General features: G+C 37.0%; 1 protein-coding gene across 2 annotated transcripts in view; it reads right to left on the minus strand.

The window, feature by feature from the left end:
- LAMA4 (laminin subunit alpha 4) overlaps positions 1-15,513 on the minus strand; it is a 150,687-nt gene that overhangs the window by 16,838 nt on the left and 118,336 nt on the right. For both annotated transcript variants that reach the window (XM_034991869.1, XM_034991868.1), the window contains exons 22-29: positions 14,707-14,840; positions 12,969-13,140; positions 8,316-8,447; positions 6,831-6,973; positions 4,954-5,092; positions 4,120-4,257; positions 2,353-2,486; positions 920-1,084 (exon numbers count right to left, since the gene is read on the minus strand). In XM_034991869.1, the coding sequence (XP_034847760.1) occupies positions 920-1,084; positions 2,353-2,486; positions 4,120-4,257; positions 4,954-5,092; positions 6,831-6,973; positions 8,316-8,447; positions 12,969-13,140; positions 14,707-14,840 (1,157 nt within the window). The remainder of the gene's footprint in view (positions 1-919; positions 1,085-2,352; positions 2,487-4,119; positions 4,258-4,953; positions 5,093-6,830; positions 6,974-8,315; positions 8,448-12,968; positions 13,141-14,706; positions 14,841-15,513) is intronic.

A 15,513-nucleotide genomic window follows, 5' to 3' on the forward strand; every position in this document is an offset into this window, starting at 1 on the left:
TCTAATATTTATAGCTTGCTGTATGCCAGGTACTTTATGCACATTATCTCATTAAATCGTCATAACAAGGAGGCAGGCATTATTATTATCTGCATTTTGGCAGAGAAGAAACGAAGGTTGACTTAGCCAAGGGCATACAGAAATTTTTATTTATTTATTTATTAACTGCTTTATTTGAATAACCGATTATTTGGGGGTAAGTCCAGGTGAACCTCTGAAGTTAGGACTGTTCTGGGTCTTTCATGTGCTTGCAAAAGTCCAGCCCCCAGTTTGGGGAATGCCCAGCCCAGGAGTTCTTTGAGGCAGAACTGGAATGAGACAGTTGCATTAAGGCATGTAGAGGTTTGTCTGATGGCCAGGGTGTATGGTATATTTCCAGAAGGGGGGCTAGACAGGAGGAAAAGAAAATGGGATCCCTAAAGTAAGTCTCCGTGGAGAAGTCTTGAAGGATGGTCCAGTCTCGGCAGCAAGGCTTGGATGATGCAGGGAGTAGATGTTTTTTTTTTTTTTTTAATTTTTTATTGTTATGTGAATCACCATACATTACATCATTAGTTTTTGATGTAGTGTTCCATGATTCATTGTTTGCGTATAACACCCAGTGCTCCATGCAGAACGTGCCCTCTTTAATACCTATCACCAGGCTAACCCATCCTCCCACCCCCCTCCCCTCTAGAACCCTCAGTTTGTTTTTCAGTCCATCGTCTCTCATAGAGGGCATACAGAAATTTAAAGGCACGAAACCTACACACAAATCTAAGTATGTCAGTTGCTCAAGCACATGCAAGCTTTAATTACTACCCTCTATTGCTTCTCATAAATTTCACAGTTCTCAGTTTTAATAATGTAAACATTTTCATTATTGACTTGATTTTTTTTTATCAATCATGCAGACTTATGAATAATAAAAATATCCTACCTGGTAAAGTAGGCATTACTTATACAGCCAGTGAAATTAGCATATTGGGGACTGATGGGTGAGCCACCGAAGTAAAACTTCCTTTCACCGGCTTGTGTCTGTTCCACTTTCCCTTTTGTAGGGTTCTTACTCCCAAGTCTGCTTTTGTCTACTATCAGTTCATATCTGCAAAGGAAAAAGCTTCTTTACACACCACACTGCTAATCTTTTACCTGGAGTTCCATTCTAGGTTGCAGGTTTTCTCATGGAATTGACATAGAACATTCTGGCTAGTGAAAAAATAACAATTTGCCGGACTCTTCATGAGGTCCGGGATAAAATAGGTGAATATTTTTTTTAAGATTTTATTTATTTGATAGAGCGAGAGAGCACAAGTGGGGGGAGCAGTAGAAGGAGAGGGAGAAGCAGGCTCCCTGCTGTGTAGGGGCCCTGGGTCCATGATCTGAGCCGAAGGCAGATGCTTAACCATCTGAGCCACCCAGGTGCCCCAGGTGAATATTTTTATATGCAGAAAAGACTCTCCAAACCCCTAAAAACAAGAAGCTCAGCTGATTAATTACCAGCATTTTTTTTTTTTTTTTGGTGGAAAAAGCAGAACGTAACTCATGGTGATTATTTAATCACATTTGGGGAGCCTGTTTTCATTGTCAAGCATATGGACTGGTTTTGAGCATAATTGGAAATGGAGTCTAGAAAGGCTGATTAATGTGTTTTTTTGTAATGGGAGGGCTCCACAAAAGTGGACATAGAATAGCGGCTGCCTACAGGGCGCCTGGGTGGCTCAGTTGGTTAAGCGACTGCCTTCGGCTCAGGTCATGATCCTGGAGTCCCAGGATCGAGTCCCGCATCGGGCTCCCTGCTCGGCAGGGAGTCTGCTTCTCCCTCTGACCCTCCCCCCTCTCATGCTCTCTCTATCTCATTCTGTCTCTCAAATAAATAAATAAAATTAAAAAAAAAAAAAAGAATAGCGGCTGCCTACAACAGAAATTTATTTCTTATTCCAGAAATCTTTCTTCTTATGAAAAAGAAATTCAGTATTATGTATTTAAAAAATAAAGCTAGAGCTTTTAAAATATGGTCATAAATGTAGAGTTCTCAGTTGCTTAATTAAAAATCGAAATGAAACCAATGTTTGAGGATCTCCTTCTATGTGCAAAACACTGCACTCCATTCAGTAAGTACTATGTGTAGGCACTTCCCTCAAGAAGGTTTGTAGCCTTGGAAAAAACCCTTTATATTCCTGTTAAGTAATTATATGTGATTTATCTCTTGAAAATTAATAGCAACTTCTTTTTAAAAGAAGGTTGTTCTCTCTACCATTTTTTTTAAGCACTGGAAAAGCAATAGTCTATTATTCAGAATGGTCATTTAGCAGAATCATGCCCTACGAATAAAGGCATCTGGTGGGAAGAATATAAAGTGAGAAGCTGTACCTTGCGGGTGTGACAGAGGTAATGATGAAGTGGGACAGCCCGTCGTTGTACTGCTTATCGGCCGACCGCACCTTGATTCCCTTGACATCCATGACCACAGTGCCGTTATCCAACGAGATGGAGAACACATCCGACTGAAATTCAAGCACAGGGTTTTAAGTTGGAAGGCCAAGGATCCAAAAGATGGACATGTTTACTTCATGGTATTGATTAAAGGAACACCCAGTGTGTGGGAAGTTTGCCTGTGAAATGATTTCTATGAAAATAACAACGACAGAATATTGCTTATATTGGTGTCGTCGACAAAATTAGGAACATTTCAATGGAGAACTGAAGATTTCTGGTGATTTTGTCATGCTGAGAGTTGTCCAGGGCTAACGCCTTCCCTAACTCGGGCATTGCTATTCTGTCTTCAGTCTCCCCTCTGGGAAAGGCGATACTCGAATCTCCTTGGGGATGTAGGTAGATGACCAGGCAAGGGTTAATTTGCCAGTTTGGCTTTTTAGGTGTTTTACTTTTCATCTATAGAGGCAGAAGAGACATAGAAAAAGAGCACAAGTTAACAGTTCTTTTTCTGAATTTGCTTATTGATTGTTTAAAATATTGGCAAATTGATAATCTTGCTTTCTTCCCTTATAGGGGCACTGACCTCAACATAATTACTTTTTTTGTGGACAAAAGTGTTATTTAACTAACGATGGTAATCTGAGGCAGGTTTGATGGTGGAGGTCCTACAAAGTGCTTTGGATAAATTCTCACAGTTGCTACTGATTTAAATTCAATTCAATATAAATGTGACAGATACAAGGTAATAAGTATGAAAAGTAAGAGCTGCTTTTACATTTTATTTTATGACCTGCTCTATCAGTGTGTATATTGGTGATGACCTTTTCAGAGATAAATCAGTTGGGTCTTGGGGTCACCAAACCTCTGGATATCTTATTTTATTTTTGAAATAATATATCTTCAGACGGTGAGTTCAAGTGTTCTATAACCAGTCCAAGAACAGAGAAATATGTTCCTTTTATTATTTTACAAAAAAATCACATATGTATTTGTATATGTACACAGAAGTTCTTAACATTTTTTGTGCTATGCACTCCTTTGGCAGTTTGGTGATATACACGGCCCCTTCAAAAGTAACATTTTAAAAGGCATCAAACAAAATATCTAGGAATACAAGGGAAACCAATTATATTGAGATACAGTTTCAAAATATTAAAACAATAAATCTGTGATATAGTAATATATGTACTTCTTTATCCAAGTGTTGTAAAATCTCTCAACAGATCTAATAACTACTGTAATTTAAAAGTAGCAATGAGCAAAAATGATATTTTGAGATATCTGTGGCAACTATTATTTGAAATGAAAAATACCTGTGATTTTTATTAATGATAAAGTAACAGGTTCTGCAAATATTACTGTGGTTTGTTGCTGACATTTGTAATCGAAGAAAATGCGAAATTTTAGTTTGAGAAAAATAAAATTAAAAAAAAAAATCTTAATTTTTTCTGACCTAGGTCCACAGACACACTGAATTTTCTCCATGAACTCCTGAGGGGTGGGTCTATGAATCCTAGGTTCAGAACTCCTGATATGCAATATACATAATTATAGAGTGTCTGAAATGAGGCATTCTGTGTGTGCTCATGTGAGTCAAAATTAATCTGAATAGAAAATCACTTTTAACGTGCTTAAACAGTATTTTTAATAGACAAAACAATTACCACAAAGAAGTTCCTATAGGGAAAAAGAAATACTTACTCCTGAAGCATAATAGAATAGTAACCCATTTGGCTGTAACGTTCGGAAATTAAAACCTCCTTCGAAGCCATCGAAGAAAGATATTTTCTGAACTGAAGCAATGAAACTCTGCCCATTGAAATATGCTCTGCGAGATATCTGCGTGGCAAAAAAAAGTGAATATAGTGTTTGTGATAATTGTCAAATGCTTAAAATGTCAATTTCTCACACACCAAAGCCCTTGTCTACTGGTTTTTATATTAATAGTTTATGTTTTAACTTCCGGTTTATACTGAAATTCAGGCATGGTAATAGGTCCGTCTGTGTGCCTCTAGCTGATGGGATTTTAGCTTCTCCACTTCCTCCACCTGAGTGAGTAAAGATGCCCGCACTGCCTCTCTGGGCTTTTGAGGCCCCACCCATTGAAAACTGAAGCCAATGGACAAGTCACAGAGGAAGCCCCACACGCCTTTTTAGCTTAATGTTGCTCCTTTTTTTTTTTTTTAAAGGTTTTATTTATTTTTTTGACAGAGAGAGCAAGCACAAGCAGGGGGAGGGGCAGGCAGAGGGAGAAGGAGAAGCAGGCCTCCCATGGAGCAGGGAGCCCGATGCGGGGCTCGATCCCAACACCCTGGGATCATGACCCGAGCCAAAGGCAGATGCTTAATGACTGAGCCACCCAGGCACCCCAATGTTTCTCCTTTTTTCTGGTGGCAGAAAGGAGTCCAAGGTATACTTAAGCTCACAGAGAAGCTGAAAAAAGCTTTTCCAGCTTTTGAGAATGGTAAGTTTTATGTCTATTTATTTGTGTGTGTGTGTCTATTTATTAAAGTGTTTTGATTGACTGGTACTTACAAGAGAGTCTTCTGGGCATCCATAACCAACTCCCAGGGTTTCTGTCTGCTCTAATAAATTGAAATCTTTCTTTTGGAACTGGAAACCCTTCATGCATCCTCTGAAGCTGACATCTAAGGGAAGGTGCGCTCTGAGGGTCCTAGAAAAAAAATTAGTCTTCAGTGATACGATGACGATGATGATGTTACCCTGCATATGTGGGATATGAAATTTGATTTTATTTATAGACATGTTTAGTAGCTTTGTAATTATTCATATTCTCATGCCTTCTTTCATAAGCACACAGTAATGTCTAATCTTTGCCTATAGAACAGCTTTATTCTGCATCAAGCCAATTTGTTTACTTCTTTATAGTTTTCAAGATACTTTAACTTACATTAGCTCGTTTCATGTTTATAAAAATTCTGTGATATAAAAGGAAAGGCTATTATTTCCCTTTTACAGATGATTAATAGGTTGAACCATACGGAACTGATGTATTTTAGGTCAAAAATGGTCAACCCTTGGCAACTTCACATGTTTTAACCTATAAAATGAAACTAAGACACATCAAAATCTTTTTGTTTTTTTGTTTTTTTTTTTTTTAAATGTCACAGTGGTAAGTTAGGATTTGAATCCAGGTCTTCCGTCTTCCACTAATCCACTCCCAAGTGAATTGGATTAAAGTCATGGACTCATCTTCTTGGCTTTTTTGCAACGCACTATAATCAACTAAGGCTAGAGGAATGTTCTGGTGAATGTTGAGCTTCTGGATTAATAGGAAAGTAAGAAATCTTTTATCTTTGAAATCAGGGATGACGTTTTGGTTAGTATTGTAATCCCAGTACCTATCATTATGCCTAGTATATAGGAGGCACCAAGAGCATATTATCATTGCATGACTATGAAGTTAGTTTTGATCAAATTAAAATGGTTTCAATGTATTTTAAATGAACACTGGCCAAACTAAGGAGTAACAGTCCCACTATATTCTGTTCCATTAAGATCACACCTATGCAGAACGTGCCCTCTTTAATACCCACCGGGTGTTATACACAAACAATGAATCATGGAACACTACATCAAAAACTAATGATGTAATGTATGGTGACTAACATAACAATAAAAAAAAAAAAAGATCACACCTAGAGGACCATGCTAACTAACAGTTTGGGGGTATAGAATGACAACCGTAACAGTTAAAAGTCCCATGTGGAGTTGTTGAAGGAGCTAAGAGGGTATCTAATTTGGAAAAGGAGTTTGAGGTTGGGGCCTCATCCCAGGCCAATTAGAATTTCTGGAGAGTGGTTATGGGCAATGGTGTTTATAAAAGCTCTCCAGGTTATTCTAAAGAGAACCAGGGTTGAGAATGACCAGGCTGGAATATCCTAAAGTTGCCTCTCAGTTTCAAGGGTGTCTGATGCTATGACTTGATTGTAATAAGAGATAGTTAAATTTTTAAATACATGAGAATAAAACTGTAATGATACATAATTCACAACCCCTTGGATAAGCTTAAAAATGTTTGTAACCTCAGATGCTATTTGAGAGTTCAAAGAAGCTTAAATTAAGACTGAAATAAAAGTAAAGGGACACGATGTTTCATTTTCACACAATACACATGCTCTGTCTTTCCTCTTACAGATAAGAAGTATCACATTAGACTTAGACTATGTTCTAAGATTAATACAATAATTAAAGAAACCTGTAGCTCTCATCTAGAAGATGCTAATTTAAGGAGGTCATGAGCGTGCATGAGTGTGTGTGCATGCGCCTGTGTGCATGCCTAGAAGCAGCAAGTGGGAGTGCCTTAAACTTTTACTAGACCTCTCCTGGATGTTGAATACTCAGCCCAGTACCTCATTAGGAACAACAGCTACTTAACAAAAACAGCTTACCTGGACTGTAAAATTTCTGTGGGAGCCCCTCCAATGTATATGTCTGTAAAAGGTATCTTCATCTTTTCATTGTCCATGCTCTTGACATGTCGTCTGTCAACCACCAAAATCATTTTCTTATCATTGTGGTAAATGATTGAGATCTAGGAGACATAATATATAGTTAAGTCTTGATCATTGTTTAATAATCAACTTTTTGAAGATGACTATATAGTTTAATTATTCTGGTTATAACAGCTGGGCCCCCATGTTCTTCTGCTTGTTTGTTCACAAAATGGGGAATAAGATATGCCTTTCTTACAGACATGAACACTCGTACTTAAACAACCAGAAGCTCACATTTTCTGGAGAAGGATTTCCATATGTAGAAGGAGCTAGATCAAAAAATATTTTTGTCAGGAGACCAGTTGTTTTCCTTTGCCCCTTTGAGGGGATTCAGGAAGAAACCATAAACCGGGAACTTTTGGACCCAGACTGCATGTTACCAGGTGTCATTGCTTTAGTGACACAGTGAAAAGCTTTAATGATTCTGCCAAAATGCTAGTCAGCAATATAGTTAAAATATTCTTCTATTGTAGACCATCCTCATGGAGGCCATGAAATTTGAACTGAAAGAGAAATATAGCCTCCTACTCTCTGCATTTTGTTTCAACTTAAAAGATACGCATTTTATACATTTTACTCAATTGTAGATTCAAAGTAGTTGTTAATGAAAATAGATGAAGTATATTATCAGTATGCTGTACAACTGTTTCAAAGTTCAAGAGCATTCCTTGTGGGCTCTCTTTATAAGGAAATCTGTGCTAGTATTTTCTAAGTTCTGGATAAATGGTTTACAAGGAAATTCTCTATTTGCTTACTATCAACTCTTTATACGTTTAGTAGTGCTCAAAGGATACATTTAAAAATGTCTGTGTGTCCACACTCCGGCATTTTCAACAGATGTATAAAAGAATTCTATGGAGTGCTGTTGTAATCAAGACACCGAGCAGGAGTCTTTTGGTCAATGAAGCAATTAAAATGAATCTTTCAGTGACTCTTTTATTAGAAAACATCAATATGACAAAAACATTCATTCTTTTAAAGCAAATGTTATCCTGGAGTTGAGTAGATGGGGTCCTTCAGTTGGATTTTAGAAGTACAGGTGTTCTGGGGCGCCTGGGTGGCTCAGTTGGTTAAGCGACTGCCTTTGGCTCAGGTCATGATCCTGGAGTCCCGGGATCGAGTCCCGCATAGGGCTCCCCCTCGGCGGCGAGTCTGCTTCTCCCTCTGACCCTCCCCCCTCTCATGTGCTCTCTCTCTCTCTCATTCTCGCTCTCTCAAGTGAATACATAAAAAAATAAAATCTTTAAAAAAAAAAAAGAAGTACAGGTGTTCAGTTTAATTACTTTCCCACCTATGTCATTTGACCATCTGATTAGATCAATAGGTCTAAGTACAAGTAAAACAAAACAAACAAACCACACAAATTGCAATGATTTATACCTCATGGTATTTTGCATCATTAATATGAGCTCTCTTTGATGTGTCCTCAAGATGCACAGGGCCATTGCTAAATCCAAAGTCATAGAACACATGTAGGTAACCATCGCGCATTTCCAAGCTGAAAAACATACTCTGTGGAAAGAAAGAAGAAGTTAATGAGATACAAATATCCGCTATTATGAAAGTGCAAATTTAGCTGAATTTGAGAATAACACTGTATTCTTTATTATTGAAACTGAAGACTAAGGAAGTCTCATGAAATTCTTATTATAAAATTAAAATCACAACTCCATTCTTATCAGCAGTTAGGTCTCACATTAATATTCCAAAGTGTTAATATTTATTCACAATTTAAAACAACTATCTTCTGTTTCTTATTTACCTGATGAATTAATGAAATTTTAAGTTTACCTTATTGACCTTTTAAAAATCTTGAAAACATCTGAAAATTATAACAGGCTAACAGATGTGAGTGCATTTCATTTTAAGAGGAAAATTAGCAATACTGAAAAATAATTCCAAGGTTTCCTGAGAAAAATCTGAAAAAATTATCAGCAAATATAGATATAAGAAAAAGAACATTATTTGGAAACACTGGATGTATGTAAATAAACATGAAATGATTATGCACTTGGACCATATGATGTTCGAGAACAAAATCATTCTGTAACACTCAGGTATTTTACTGGTCAGGCTTGCTTGTTTTGGAAGATAGTTTGCAGATAGAAGAACTGAATGGATTTGAAAAATAAGGTATTGTGGCAAGGTTCCTATTTATCAGAAAGTGATCTCTTGAGTGGAGTCTGTATTCTCCTGAGAAATGGAAAATAATATATTAGGGGAAAGAAAGAAAATATTCCAACTTCCATTTATACTAATTTTTAAAACTCTAAAATAGAGAAAAAAATTAACTTTTAGTATTTAATACATGGACTGAGCTGGGCCTTCATTTTGTCCTTTGGACAGATTTTCATGGGCTTCACATGGTATCTGAGGCTTTGAGAGCATAGTTTCACACTTGAAGGCTGGCAATGGCCCCTCACCCATTTCTTTGCTCTTAGCCCTATTGCGGTTTATTGCAGTTTATGTGCGTCTGGTTACACAGACTTACATGTGAGAAGACTTAAATAATAGAATATTTATAATGATTTTCTTTTGAGATGCAATGATGTGAAAATATTTTTGAGACACTGACGTTTGCAAATTACTTCTTGCAAATGACTAAAAATACTGTCACGTTTAAAGAGGGTTACACATTTTCTTTATAAAATGAGTAATTATAAATTTGTTGACTTTCATTTGTCATGACAAATGTCTTTCAGTACTATGAAACTTACTGGTTATTTAAAAAAAAAAACTTGATCTCTCATTTCAAGGGAGGGGTATTATTATAGCAATGCATGAAAAAGTAACTCTTTAAAATTTTTGTTATTTATTTTTTATTTTAATTCCAGTAGAGTTAACAAGCAGTATTATATTAGTTCCAGGTATACAATATAGTGATTCAACACTTCCATACATCAGCTGGTGCTTATCACAACAGGTGCACGCCTTAATCCCCATCCCGCATCCCCCCACCCACTTCCCCTTTGGTAACCATCAGTTTGTTCTCTATAGTTAAGAGTCTGTTTCTTGGTTTCTCTCTCTCTCTCTCTCTCTTTTCTTTCCCCTTTGCTTGTTTGTTTTGTTCCTTAAATTCCACTTGTGAGTGAAATCATATGGTATTTGTCTTTCTCTGACTGACTTATATCATTTAACATTCTCTAGCTCTATCCATGTCATTGCAAATGGCAAGATTTCATTCTTTTTTTTTTTTTTTAAAGATTTTATTTATTTATTTGAGAGAGAGAATGAGATAGAGAGAGCATGAGAGGGGGGAGGGTCAGAGGGAGAAGCAGACTCCCCGCTGAGCAGGGAGCCCGATGTGGGACTCAATCCCGGAACTCCAGGATCACGACCTGAGCCGAAGGCAGTTGCTTAACCAACTGAGCCATCCAGGCACCCAAGATTTCATTCTTTTTTAAGGTTGAATAATATTCCATTGTATATATAAACCACATCTTCTTTATCCATGCACCTATCAATGGACACCTGGGCTGCTTCCATAATTTGGCTATTATAGATAATGCTGCTATAAACATAGGGGTGCTTGTATCCCTTTGAATTAGCATTTCTGTATTTTTTGGGTAAATGCCCAGTAGTGATCCCTGGATCAAAGGGTAGTTCTATTCTTAATTTTTTGAGGAACCTCCACACTGTTTTCCACAGTGGCTGCATCAGTTTGCATTCCCACCAACAGTGCAAGAGGGTCCCTTTTTTTTCACTTCTCTACCAACACCTGTTTCTTGTGTTTTTTACTTCAGCCATTCTGACATGTGTGAGGTGATACCTCATTGTAGTTTTTCTTTCTTCTCATTGTAGTTTTGATTTGCATTTCCCTGATGATGAGTGAGATTGAGATCTTTTCATGTGTCTGTTGGCCATCTGGATATCTTCTTTGGAGAAATGTCTGTTCATGTCTTCTGCCCATTTTTAAATTAGATTATTTGTTTTTTTGGGTGTTGAGTTGTATCAGTTCTTTATATATTTTGGATACTAACCCTTTATCAGATATGTCATTTGCAAATATTTTCTCCCATCCCATAGGCTGCCTTTGAGTTTTGTTGCTTGTTTCCTTCACCGTGCAGAAGCTTTTTATTTTGATGTAGTCCCAATAGCTTATTTTTGCTTTTTTCCCTTGTCTCAGGAGACACATCTAGAAAATTGTTGCTAAGGCCAATGTCAGAGACATTACTGCCTGTGCTCTCTTCTAGGATTTTTATGGTTTCAGGTCTCACATTTAGGTCTTTAACCCATCTTGAGTTTATTTTGTGTATGGTGTAAGAATGTGGTCCAGTTTCATTCTTTTGCATGTAGCTGTCCAGTTTTCCCACCACCATTTGTTGAAGAGACTGTCTTTTCCTCATTGTATATTCATTTATCCTTTGTTGAAGATTAATTGACCATAGAGTTGTGAGTTTATTTATGGGTTTTCCATTCTGTTCCATTGATCTATGTGTCTATTTTTGTGCCAGCACCATACTGTTTTGATTACTACAGCTTTGTAATATAACTTGCACTGTAATTATGAGACCTCTGGTTTTGTTTTTCTTTTTCAAGATTGCTTTGGCTATTCAGGGTCTTTTCTGGTTCCATACAAATTTTAGGATTTTTTTTTTAGTTTTGTGAAAAATGCTGTTGGCATTTTGATAGGGATTCCATTAAATCTGTAGACTGCTTTGAGTAGTATAGACATTTGACAATATTTATTCTTCTAATCCATGAGCATGGAATGTCTTCCTATTTAATTTCTTTCATCAGTGTTTTATAGTTTTCAGAGTACAGACCTTTCACCTCTTTAGTTAAGTTTATTTCTAGATATTTTATTATTTTTGGTGCAATTACAAATGAGATTTTTTTCTTAATTTCTTTTTGTGTTGCTTCATTATTAGTGTATAGGAATGCAACAGATTACTGAAGAGAAAGTAACTTTCTTGAAGAAAGTTGTACTCTGGAGAGATGGTTTTTAAAAAACATATTTGTAAAATTTTCTATTGTTAAATGAATTCATTGATGAAAACAATGTATACTATCTATAAAAACTCTCATCTGCACTATTAAAATAATTTTAGAAAAAAATTTCTAACCTGTTTTAAAATATTTTAAATAAAGATTTCAATGGTCTTGAGTTCTTTTGCTGAAGTTTATAAAATGATGCAACATCTGATTAGCTAGCAAGAACTGACATCAGAAAAGATGGAAACGTACCAGCCAAATTCAAAGACAACTTTTGCCAATTAGTGAAAAGGACTGAAAAATGGTATCATGATTTAGTCAGCATTGCCAATGATACACATCTTACATGTTTATTTTTGAGGTACTTTGTTCAGTTTTGACAGTCAATAAAACTTAGTATTGAAATCAGTTGGACTTAGGATAAGACTTTTGAGTCACTGTATCTCAAAGAGTTAATGAGACTTCCAAAAAACATAGGCATATTTAATTACGTTGTTCTTACTAACACTGCTATTAATATTTATACCATTAACAAATAGAAAATAATTTTATTTTATTTCATCTTTATTTTAAAGTTGTATTTATTTTTATTCAATATTTTATCTTTATACAAATTGTCTCTTATTCCTAGTTTTGAATATTATCTCTATAATAAAATATGGATTATTATTATGAAAAATCATTAATAAAGTACACTATTTCACACTTTGATGTATATCATTAATAAAGAAATGCATATATTTATAGTAAGCATGCTATTTTTTTTTAACTGATATAGGCATATGATGTAAAAAAGTCAGTGCTAAATTTCTGCAGACACACTACTCACCTAGACCTTGGTGCTGATTTTCTGCAAGATTCCCTAGTTTATTAAAGGGGGTTATATTTAACATACATCCAAAAATGCATTTCAGAGCTGCAGTAATTACTTATTGCTGACATCACTTCCCTAAAGAAAAAGAAATCCAATTTTGCTTTCTAAACGAAAACTTCAGGTTGGTGGCATGACACACTCAACCTGGGAAGGTTCCTAGTAATATGCATAGGAGAAAGTAGAGGATATAACGGAGAAGATAAAGGACTTTTATTTTTACTCACTCCATTGACCATCAGGAGCACGAGGCCACTGTCAGCTGGTGTTCGAACTTCTATGTCAAAGCGAGTCACCTGACCAAATTTCCCCCTCCTCGTGATATCCCTTACCACGGCATAACTAGAGCCATCGAAGAAATAGCTGGCGGCCCGACTCTGAGTGAAGGCCAGTTTATCTCTGAAATAAAAATGCAAGGATCATATGAACATGACAGTTTGCATTACGCTTTTCACATGAGGCCCTTTCAACCCATTGTTATGACATCTTCCATGGACCTTACAGCATTTAAATATGTGGAATTTAAGAAACAAAACAGATGAACATAGGGGGAAAAAAAGAGAGGCAAACCAGAAACCAGAAAACTATAGAGAACAAACTGAGGATTGCTGGAGGGGCGGTGGTGGGGGGAGACGGGCTGGAGGGATGATAGGCATTAAGGAGGGCACTTGCTGTGATGAGCACTGGGTGTTGTATGTAAGGGATGAATCACTAAATTCTACACCTGAAACTAATATTACACTGTATGTTAACTAACTGGAATTTAAATAAAAACTTGAAAAAAATAAACGAAGTTCCAATGTCTACATGGAAGACATGGAGAAGTATCTATAGGTAAGTTAAATGAATGGTTTTATTTTTTATTTTTTAAATTTTTTTAGTTTCAGGTTTAGAATTTAGTGATTTATCCCTTACATACAACACTCAGTGCTCATCACAGCAAGTGCCCTCCTAATGCCTATCACTCATCTAGGCCGTCCCCCTGCCCACCTCCCCTCCAGCAACCTTCACTTTGTTCTCTAAAGGTAAGAGTTTGTTTTCTGGTTTGCCTCTCTCTCCCCCACCCCATGTTCATCTGTTTTATTTCTTAAATTCCACATATGAGTGAAACATATGGTATTTGTCTTCCTCTGACTGACTTATTTTGCTTAGCATTATACTCTCTAGATCCATTCACGTTGTTGCAAATGGCAAGATCTCATTGTATTCCTTTTTTTTTTTTTTAAAGATTTTTATTTATTCACTCGAGACACAGGGATACAGAGAGAGAGAGAGAGAGAGAGCACAAGCAGGGGGAGAGGCAGAGGAAGAAGCAGGCTCCCCGCTGAGCCAGGAGCCGGACGTGGGGCTCGACCCCAGGACCCTGGGATCATGACCCGAGCCGAAGGCAGATGCTTAACCATCTGAGCCACCCAGGCACCCCTCATTGTATTCCATTGTATATATATATACCACATCTTCCTTATCCTAATGAGTTATTTTGAATGGATTTCTTTTCTACCCTTTGTGCTAAGACAACAGAAGTTTCCAGTCTCTGGAATCCTTTTTTTAAAAAGATTTTATTTATTTGTCAGAGAGAGAGAGCACAAGCAGGGGGAGGGGCAGGCAGAGGGAGAAGCAGGCCCCCGTTGAGCAAGTAGCCCAATGTGGGGCTCGATCCCAGGACCAAGGACCATGACCTGAGCTGAAGGCAGATGCTTCACTGACTGAGCCACCCAGGTGCCCCATAGCCTCTGGAATCCTCAATTAAAGCTGCAAACAAGTTGTTTAACACTTTTAATAATTGTACATGATCATCTGTGATAGAGAAGAACTGAAATGATTTTTGCAGGCATGATTATTATGCAATTTCAAGACTGGGTTCTCCAAAGAAAAAATTGAGAACCTGAGTATTGATCCACGTTTGTTTCATCCGCTGCTCTCATGTGGCTATCAAAGTCCTTAGTACTCTTAACACTTTCTTACCTGGCACAGGGTACTGACTTGGAGGGATCCATGTTATAGATGTGCTTAAAGTTGTACAAGCTGATCACATCACTATTCAAAGTGGCTAATTCCAGGCAGCCAACAAAGCCAGGCAGGTTTAAGCTTGCTGGGAGCTGTGCAACAGACAAAGTCAATTACCCCATGATCGCATTTCACCCAGATGATACAGAACAGACAATGAAATAGATAATGGGTCAAGGGGAACTACCCATATATATAAATATCTTTCTAGACCTGTGTCTCCTCTGGGCCAGATAATTTAGATAAACAATGATTTTTCAGTTGTGCTTATCTAGTAGACAGAATGGGATTTGTTGAGTATATACTATGTATCAGTCACATACTGAACAGTGAATTCAGTACCAACATCAATTCTTTCAGCAGCTCTTTGAGGTAGGTATTCCTGTTTTCATATCAACAGAAGGAAAGTAATTCTCAGAGAGGTTCAATAATATGCCTGTAACTAGTAAGTAATAGCCTTGGGATTGAAATCCTACATCAACTCCCTATCTCCCTATCTGGGCCTTTCATTTGTTTGCCCTTCACCAGGCCTCATACTCCAGCCTAGGTCCACCCCTTTCCTCATCCCAAGTATTTTATTTCATGTCTATATTCATTGAAATAACTGAGGTTTCGAAACTGTCATTGTGAACCTAGCAAGCCCACAAGGTCCACACACTCTTGCAGTAGCGGGTGGGGGTAATATCAATTACATATACATGTATCTGAATGAAATGAATTGATATTCAAGTGTTAGCTATAGCTTGAAAGCACTTGACACCATGA

Source organism: Mirounga leonina, unplaced genomic scaffold (assembly GCF_011800145.1).
Source record: "Mirounga leonina isolate KUSES-001 unplaced genomic scaffold, KU_Mleo_1.0 Mir_53, whole genome shotgun sequence".
NCBI lineage: Eukaryota > Metazoa > Chordata > Mammalia > Carnivora > Phocidae > Mirounga > Mirounga leonina.